This window comes from Lycium barbarum, chromosome 12 (assembly GCF_019175385.1).
Source record: "Lycium barbarum isolate Lr01 chromosome 12, ASM1917538v2, whole genome shotgun sequence".
NCBI lineage: Eukaryota > Viridiplantae > Streptophyta > Magnoliopsida > Solanales > Solanaceae > Lycium > Lycium barbarum.
The window spans coordinates 78,971,517-78,981,493 of NC_083348.1; the positions used below are offsets into that span (position 1 = coordinate 78,971,517).

Below are 9,977 nucleotides of genomic sequence, written 5' to 3' on the forward strand. Positions count from 1 at the left end.
ATTCCTAAAGTGAATGTGGTAGCAATGCATAATAAATCTGAAATAAGACAAATAGTCAAATGAATGATCATGGGCATGGAACGAAAAATAGTCATCATTGTAATGATATTTAGTAAAGATTATAAATACGGACGTGTGATTGGTTATGATGTTATCACGAGTCACCTCCAGAAGAGGTAGAATGATTGAGAAAAAATATTCTAAATATTCTATGATTTACTCCCGAAGTAGTAAACTCAGAAATCTGCTCCTGAAGTAGCAAACTCATAAATATGCTCCCAAAGTAGCCAATTTTGAACTCTTCTATTGTCTTTACATGTCCAATTGCTACTATTGTTTATTTTACGATGCCTATAGTGTTTAACTAAAACTTCTTTTATGATACTAGCAGTATCTAAACAATATTTGATAGTACAAAATCAGTTAAGGGCTCGAGAAGAGCTAATTATTTATCTAGAAGATCATGGCATTAGTAGTGTCCAAACAAAATGTGATTATGGAAAATAAATTAAAGGCTCCTGAAGAGCTTATATAGTATTGTGTCATTCGTTCTATATTGTAATATACGAAGTTGTTATGATCGAAACACAAGTTGTAGTAAACCCGAAGTTTACTAAAATAAAGCTATCATATTGAAGCTATAAATGATTGGAGTATTAAATATTTTCAAAATCATAGTGGGTAAGAAATATGTATGTGAATGGTTACCCTCTTTATTCTCCAGATTGTATTACACAAATATAAGCATGATGAAATCACATGTGGTAAACCAGAAGTTTATTGGTACCAAAAAAAAAAAATCATGTCATAGTAAACCAGAAGTTTACTAAAACAAATAGCACATGACATGGTAAACTTGAAGTTTACTAGTATAAATAATTTTATTAGTCGGCATGAGCAGTTTGGCCATCCTGATTCAAATATGATGTGCAACTTGAGTATTTGACATATATTGAAGAACTAGAAGATTCTTCAAGAATTTATTTCTGTTGCTTGTTCTCATGATAGATTGATTATACTGGCTAATGTTGGGATTGAATTCCCTAAATTCTGAAAAAAAAAAAAAAAAGGTGAATATGAGACTGTTCACCTGTTATGTGATGTCTTAAATAGATGCATCGATAAGACGGTCACATGTGTGTTTATTGTCAATCCGCAGTTTGACATATGCAAAGTTACTTGCTCAAAATAATTGAATTGAGAGTACAATTTTCAGATTATGTAATCAAGATAATTCATCTTCTTAATGTTGGTTTATATCAAAGTTGGTTTGGCGTTGAATGCCTCCGATAAATAGCTAAGCCATGATAAATTCTCCCCTCACAATTGGTTCGGCGTTAGGAACCAAATATTTCCATCTAACAGATTTTTTTTGTGGGGTATATGATTAATTAATCTACCATGATGCACAAAGATGGATTTCCCCAAAGAAGATGAGATATATGTTAGTTTTTCTAACATAAGGGGAAGAGAATAAGTAGCTTGGAAATATGTTGTGAATTATCATTAGTATGATCCTCGTTCAAAAAGTAATTCAAGTTAAATGCTAGAAGCATTTGCTGACCCAAAACTAGTTTCAAATTTCAGCTGCAAAATGCTCCTATTAAATTCATGTCCCTGAAGGACAGAGTCTACAACATGCATGAAGCGTGGTAGACTAATCGGTTCCAAACACAATAATCATTGAAAAGAAAGAGGAGCAAATGATCAATGATCATTATAAGGAGGCAATGTGCTCTTGAAGATCCTACGACATAACACTTCATGAAACCTCATGAGAGGTTAGGTACCTAAAAATAATGGAAGTGATGAGATCTCAAACAGTTTTGTCCTATTGCAAACCGATACAAGATAATATATCGTCGACGATATTTTTGATACAATATAGCGCAATATTATAAAAGATTGTGAGGATCTAAATTCTACGTCTATTAAAGCATGCTAACGTAGAAATTATTATCAAGTGAAATAATGCATCTTGGTAAGCGCAAAGCTTATTGGACCTGCTGTCCAGACACCAGAAGATGTCACATATTTAAATAGAAATAGATGTTGTCACAGCCTATATGAATTACTTGACAAAATTATATGAAAATTCTTGAAGAATTTTGAATGCCTGAAGCATATACAATTTCTAGTAGTTTTGTTCATTATTCTTATATGAATTAATCAAGCAAGGTGAATGTGATTTAATCACCTTAATGAATGTTTAATGACTAAGGGTCTATTTATCCCTACGTCTTTGTGAAAATCAAAATCTGTCATATTGTTTGTCCAAGTTGATGACTTGAGAATTATTGAAACTCTTGAAGAGTTTTCAAAAGAAATAGATTATCCGTTGAAAGAAGTTGAAATGAGAAACTTGGAAGATTTTTTGGTCCTGAAGTGCCATATCTTTATGCAATTGATGTATTTATATATTTTGCTATGACTATGAGGGATTATGGTCATACGATGTTGTTTTACATGACAGTCAAATCATACCTTAACATTTGTTTATAAAGTAAGTCAGGAATGCACTTGGAGTGATTTCAATAATATTATATACCAATGCAACTCTATCCAAAGATTGAAGATGCAGCAGCATACATAGCCCAACTAAAGAGAGGATTCATAAAAGCACAAGGCATGTTTCACCAAAGTTGTTCTTCACACACTAGCTCCAGAAGAATGGTAATATCAACATGCAAGAGATTTGTTCGAGCAATAATATGACTGATTTATTTACCAAGTCTCTACCAACTGCAACTTTCGAGAAGATGGTGCACAAGACCGAGATGTGATGTTCAAGTTTTTGGATTGAAGTTCTCATCAGGGGGAGTTAATACGCGTTGTACTCTTTTTCCCTTTCAAGGTTTTTGTCCCACTGAATTTTCCTTGTAAGGTTTTTAATGAGGCAACCAAATGGCGTATTATTAGAAATGTGTACTCTTTTTCCTTCACTAGAATTTTTCCCATTGGGTTTTTTCTAGTAAGGTTTTAACGAGGCACATTATCTATCAAATAGACATCCAAGGGAGAGTGTTATAAATATTATTTATTATTATGGATGTCTATCTTTAGGAGAAATATTAGGGTTAGTGACTCTAGGATCAAGTCACTTTTTTCCTATAAATATAGAGGTTCTCCTCCATTGTAAATCAATCCCTTCAAGAGAAATAAGAACTCTCCCCTCTTCTCTCTTTCTCCACAATATTCTTCTTGCTTGCTTTATTATTTTATAACAATTAAGTTATTCTATATAAAATTTATTTACATAAAAAAAGGTAAGAGCTTATAATAACATAAAAAGGGATAAGAACTTATGATAATATTGGGACCGTGCTGGCAGGGGCAATCATCCCCTAGTATATCGAATATGAGGAAACACTTGATCCAATCTGGTATATGTTTTCTAATTAAATATAAATCAACATCTTGCCTAATTTGTCACCTAAACTTAGGTTCATCAAATGAGCGAGTTAAACTAAATTAGAGTGGGTCATAACCTAATTCGCCAAATTCTTACCGAGTTTTTTTTTTTTTTTTTTTTTTTATAATTTATTTACTTACCTAAAAAAAGTTCTTTCTAACCTACCTAAACATAAATAGTCATAATAGATAGGTCATAGCCTAAATTGGGAAAGTCAAAATGGACTAAATTAATAAACAAATCATTTAGACGAGTTGAGCAGCTCACGTTTTCATGATTAATGTTGCCAGCCCTACCTATACCTAAACCAAATTATTAATCTGTTAAGGCCAAGAAGAAAAAGAGTCATAAACGACCCAATGAGTCTGCCTAATAAATCCTTGACCTCGTCACAACCTAATATGAACTTAAAAAGGTGCGTGCAATACATGAATGAAATATCGGGTGACTCTGTACTATCACATAAAATACTAATGGAGCACTGGGCGACTCGGTAACATTAATGCAACATTTATCATAATAAAGTCATGAAAATGTCCGAAGGCATTATTATTAAAACAAAATAGACCCGGACGTGAAGCAGCGTACAATATCTATACCACAGCCCCCACATATAACTATTTCCTTCTATACCAATATAATACTACAACAAAATAACATTTTAAATCTCGTATCATGTGAAAAACCACCACATATATGCAATGAAACAAAGAGCGTATATAGCTAATCCATCCAAAACGAGAGGTCTCTAACTTAGTATCATATGAAGATTGTACTATAGTAGAACACGCATTAAAAAACATTCAAAAATGCAACATTCAATTGCTCTCATCATCTCCATTTCCGATCCTCATAGTGTCTATATAGGATTTTCCGACGAGCTTTCGAGAGAAAAACCCTTTGAAGAAATCTTCCACTCCAATCCTCCTAAATTTTGCAGGGTTTTGAGGAGTGAGTAGGCTAGGTGCTGGACCTAAATCACCATCCAATTTGGGGCTCAAAAATGTAGCAATTGAGATCCGCTCCTTGTCTTCATTAAGGACGGCTCGATGTTCAATGCTTTTATAAATTCCATTTGTCACAATCTGCAAAACAACATTGAGAGAGAGAAAAGACCATGAGTTGTTTAATGTGTTAGACTTAGGTATACCAGAAGCAATTTCCGTGAAAAATACTTTCCCGGCAAATCCTCTAATATTAGCAAATCAGAGAGTGTTTTAATGGAAATTTGAGTACTAATTAAAGATTAAGGTAATAATTTCAGAAGCATTAATTAGTTGGAGCATGTAATATGAGTTGAAATTAGTTATGTATAGTTGTACATCACATATAACATGATTTCAGCCCATAAGTGAAGAAAGTTATTTTCCCCATTTTTTAATTAAAAAAAAAATATTCTGGTTTCGATCGAAACATCAACAAATGACTTTCTCATGAAAAATATTCGTGTAAAATGACCTCCTTCTTCCCAAACATATACTTATTTCTCACCTCTAAAATGTCTCCAATGTTGACAACAAAAGCATCAGGAAGACATGGAACAGGAATCCAAGCTCCGCCTTTATTAATTTGAAGACCTTCAGTTTCGTTAACTTGAAGTAGTATGGTTAGACCAACAGAATCAGAATGAGAGCATAAGCCCATTACGAGATCTGGTTGAGGACAAGGAGGGTAATAATTTATTCTCATCATTTGTGCCCCTTCTTCTTTAAAAAGTACATTCATATCCTCGTCTTGCATCCCTAAAGCTCTTGCCATTTTGCATATAATTTTCATGGCAAGTTCCTTGAGTTCTGCTGAGTATTGATCCAGCGCATCCCTTGATGGTCCCACAATTCGAATAAGAATAGATTAGCAATTAGGAAATATTAAAGTTTAAGCAGTGTAAAAAGGAAGTTATACTAATAAGATTATTATGGAGTTGGTTTATGCAAGTAACGCGGATGGAGAACCTGAAAATAGAAGGTAGTGATCACATATAAGTATTGCCCCGAGTCTTATTTCTTTTTTGGTCTGTCTCGAAAAGAGTATTTCTTTCTATATTTAGTAAGTTGACAATTTAAACATCATACATGACAAATTTAAAACTACAAAATTCAAAAGACATTATAATACATAACGCACATTATTAATTTAGAATTACAAGATTCAAAAGTCTCATTTTATTTCTATTTATTTCTTAAACTTTGTGCCTAGTTAAACTAAGACACTTAAAATAGAATGGAGGGGGTATATATCAACTTGTTAAGCTATCCATATTATAACAACTTTTTACATTGTTAAATATACGTAAATCTAATCTTCACAACAGTCTATCTTTAGACTCAAAGGCCAAACCACACATATTATTTGAACTATTTAAAGCATTGAGCATTATAGAAGGAGTAACTTGATGGACGGTCACTAAACTTTACTTTATCGCACTAAAATCACTAAACTATTTTCTATAATGAATAAGTCAATCAGATATACAATATGTGTGCGGACACGCGCATATATGACCAAAGATACGAGTTTCTTGTTTTTTCCCCTCCTTTTTGGCATTGCTCATGTTTTCAAAGCTTGTATATATGGATTGAAGTTAAAGTAAACTAAGACGTGAGATTATTGATTAGTGGTTGCAATATGACCTCAAGCTATCCACCCTATCATTGATTGCAACATGTCCTCAAAACTATACATCAATTAAGAGCCTGTTTGGATGGGCTTATGCCTATAAGCTGAAAACAGCTTATAAGCCAAAAAAAATAAGTTGGGGTAGTCTAACTTATTTTTTTGGCTTATAAGCTGCTTTAGATAAGCCAAGTCAAATGAGCTCAATTATTTTTTTGAGTTTATTTTTAGCACAAAATGACTTTAAGCTGGCCAGCCAAACACTCAAAAAAGCTGAAAACAACTTATAAGCAACTTATAAGCCAATCCAAACGGGCTCTAAAAGTTGTCTTCGTGATTGGTTGTCCTTCAAAACTCCACACTATCATATCCTTTAGTTTTTATGTGGACTCTAAATTACGTTTCTTTAGGCTCTAGAACTTAACTGCCAAAGGTTAAGTAATAGCGATTCAGAATTTAAACTTGACAAGTTTGATTTTTAATTTATTAGTACTAAATTAATTATAATTTTAATATTATACAACTACAACAACATATTCAGTATAATCTCACAAGTGGGGTCTAAGGAGGGTGATGCATACACAAATCTTAGCCCTTCCTTGTGAAGGCAAAGAGGTTGTTTCCGAAAGACTCTTGGCTCAAGTAAAACAATTCTAAGAAGTTTTAAAAAAGAAATACAATAGTGCAGAAGTCATTTCAAAAATAGTAAAGAAAAAAACAGTAACAACAAGAAGTAGTACGATAACCGAAGCAAAAGAAATAATATGTGGTAATAAAAATCGTAGAAAGGTAGTAGTAGTAGCAGTAGTAGTAGTACTGGTAAGAAAAACTAGACAAGGTTTGACTACCTACTAATCTTCTACCCTGATCCCCGACCTCCAGACCCTTCTATCTAGGTCATGTCCACGGAAAGTTGCAATTGTGTCATATCATGTCTAATCACCTCCTCAATTCTTATTTGGGCTACGTCTACCTCTCCTCAGCCTTATCATAGCCAACCTATCACACCTTCTTACTAGGGCATCCGGCATATCTCATCTTTGCATGCCTGAACCACCTCAGTTTCACTTTTCTCATCTTGTCTTTCACAGAGGCAACTCTCACCTTGTCCTGAATATCTTCATTACTGTCTTATCTCTCCTAGCTAGTATGCCTACACATCCATTTCAGCATCCCCATTTCTGCTACTCTCATCTTCTGGACATGCGAGTTCTTGACTGGCCAACACTCTGCCTCATACAATATAGTTAGTCTAACCACCACTCTATAAAACTTACATTTAAGCCACGGTGGCACATTTTTATCACACAAGATACCAGATACGAGCCTCCATTTAGTCCACCCATTAAAATGTCGGTGAATTTTCACACATATGTGTGACTTGAGTGAGAGAGAAATATAGATAGGTACCTTAGTGAGACAGGGAGTTTCGGAAATAAGTGAGGTTTTCTCAAGTTGATAGGGAGAGTGATCATGTAAAGCATGTCAGCCCAATCTAACTTTTGTTCTTCAGATACAACAAAGGCTTGCCCATATCCTTCTAGATCCCCTTCTTGTTGCTCGAACTTCTTCTTCTCTTCCATTGGTAGATGGAAAAATGTTCTGATTTCTGACTTCACTTTCTCCATCAATAATGAACTCACTCTGTGATTCACCAACTGCACTTGAGACCGACACGTAATCAGTGTTAAAGAATCATGGGACATGCCCGAGCAAAATTTTTACTCTTATCATCAAGTTTAATTTTTAAAAGTAGAAGCGTGTTAAATCAAACAAATAAAAGGATATTATTAAATTTCATCTCGTGTGTTTTTAATCTCCTTAATTAAAATTCTGATCCCGCTACGGAATACAATAATAAGTGGGAGACAAAAAGGCTATATATCTAAAAGACCGTTAGATTTTGTTATTATATTTATTCTTTTGAGTAGTGGCTATTGATGACAAATAAGTTATCACTAACCATTTACGCCAATATTTCTGTAAGTTGATGAAACCCAAAATGCAGAGTCTTTAATTTGACTATTGAAATACAAACCTGGAAAAATCCCCATTCTTTGCAAGCAAAATGAAGCCTCTCAAGCTCTGTATCATCACCTCCAATTTCCAGCAGTTTTTCCATGTCAATAACTGGAACTTGAGGCATTAATATGGATGAGGATGACAACACGGGCTTTTCTATATCCTCACGAATATATCGCGGCGGAACAACTGCTAGTTGTTGCTCTGCCAGCTCTTGAACGTTAGGCACTTTCAAAGAGCCACCTAGCTTTCTCGACCTTGCTTCTTCCATCGATGAGTTTTTTTTTTCCAGCTTCCCTAAGAGAACTTGTTTTAGATAGCTACCATATATAGAGATGATGATGTGATGACATGTTTTTATCTATTAGGCAGTTTTGTGTTTTTTGTCTATTTAAGGCGGTCTAGAATATTCATTTTATAAAGAGCAAAGGTGCAAATATAGCCCTCAGCTTTGCGATTTAGAACAGATATACCCTTCATCAGAAAAGTGGTTCATATATACTCTGTCGTTACACAAATGATGCAAATATGCCTATGTCATTACACGAATGGTGCAAATGTGTCCTTTTCGTTGCCATAATTTTTCTTAAAATCATTTAGCTTATCTTTTAATTAAAAAAATATCACATGACCTTAAAAGAAATAAGTTTACCTTTTTTTTTTTTTGTAGACTTATTTTTTTAAAGCCACATGATTTTTTTTTTTTCTAATGAGTTGTCTTGTTCGTTTTAAAAAAATATCTGCTGAACTATGTATATATATAAAGTAAAAAAGAAGAAGGAGAATTTGCACGGTGTAGTTAACCTCTAAGAGTATTTACCTATAATAACTATACTTTAAATTAATCACATATCATAGTTATACTATGTATTTAATTATTTATCATAGCTAATTACTATGTATTCATCTACAAGAACAAAAAAATACTACCATCATTTATTTCATTCCCACACACAACTCTCTCTCCAACAACACCGCCTCTGCTTCCGCCTCTTTTCCTTCCTCCGACGACTCCATAACTTGCTTCATCTTCACCATCTTCTTCAAGTAATTGTCTCCGGTGGAGTTTGTACTCTATAGCCTGATTCTTCATCTTCTTCAACTCATCGCCGCCAGTGAAATTAGATCTGCTCCGAAATTGCGGTTATCTGATCTACTCCAAATTTACGATAACAATGGCGGAAAAGCTAATAAGAAAGTGTAGAGAAAAAGAAGTCCGACTAAGAAATGACGTATCCGGAAAGTCCGATTATGCCTTCTACATCTGGCCGCCAGAGTTCCTCCGCAGAACTCCCCTCTAGATCTGTATTTGTATTTCTCTGAAAATCAGATCTCTATTTGTATTTCTCAGATCACCGACGATGTGTGTGATGTATTGTATCTATTTTTTTCCGACGATCTCGAGGCCCTATTTGAATGTATTTGAGTGTTTTCTGCATGTTTTAATGCAGTATTTATGTATTTCAAAAAAGATTTTTGGGCAAAATATATGTATTTGATTGTATTTGAATGTAAAAATAGATCTATTTGACTATATGTGTTGTTTGACTGATCTATATACATATATATTTGGCTGACTATCAGAATCAACGTAAATACGCAATTGAAATTGCAAAAAATCTATGTTAGAAGTTATAAAATTTGTCTAAAGTTTAATATATAGCGTAAATATTCATTTTGTCTGTTTAAGGTAGTCTAGAATATCAGTTTACAAATATAAGGAATCACGTGATTGTTAGCCTAAAATTTGTTCATTAGAAAAATCAGTTGAATTTGTTTGAATGAGGTCTAAAGCAACGTAACTAATCCAAATAATGTTAAATCTTTGATTATGTGATTGACACAGTAAAATAGTAATTGAAATAATGTGAGAAATAATAAGCACAAAGCAAAGATGAAATAGAAAAAGAAGGAAATTCTTATTCAATTT

The 9,977-nt window shown here is 33.5% G+C and overlaps 1 protein-coding gene across 1 annotated transcript; it reads right to left on the reverse strand.

The window, feature by feature from the left end:
* Positions 1 to 3,946: 3,946 nt before the first annotated feature.
* On the reverse strand, positions 3,947 to 9,649 carry LOC132621116 (oxoglutarate-dependent flavonoid 7-O-demethylase 1-like). Its single transcript, XM_060335269.1, has 5 exons — positions 8,978 to 9,649; positions 8,064 to 8,344; positions 7,436 to 7,683; positions 4,904 to 5,231; positions 3,947 to 4,497 (listed from the first exon to the last, which is right to left on the reverse strand). Exons 1-5 carry the CDS (start codon positions 9,138 to 9,140, stop codon positions 4,231 to 4,233), a joined length of 1,287 nt encoding a protein of 428 aa, XP_060191252.1. The 5' UTR covers positions 9,141 to 9,649; the 3' UTR covers positions 3,947 to 4,230.
* Between the last annotated feature and the right edge of the window lie 328 nt (positions 9,650 to 9,977).

Bases quoted from the DNA above. Each gene is read 5' to 3' on its own strand.
- LOC132621116 (XM_060335269.1), bottom strand. From the start codon at position 9,140: ATGAAGAATCAGGCTATAGAGTACAAACTCCACCGGAGACAATTACTT. The intron at 8,345-8,977 runs GTAGTATTTTTT...AAGTTCTCTTAG, and splicing joins TGGGAATGAAATAAATGATG to GGAAGCTGGAAAAAAAAAAC. The intron at 5,232-7,435 runs GTACCTATCTAT...GGGACCATCAAG, and splicing joins AAACTCCCTGTCTCACTAAG to GGATGCGCTGGATCAATACT.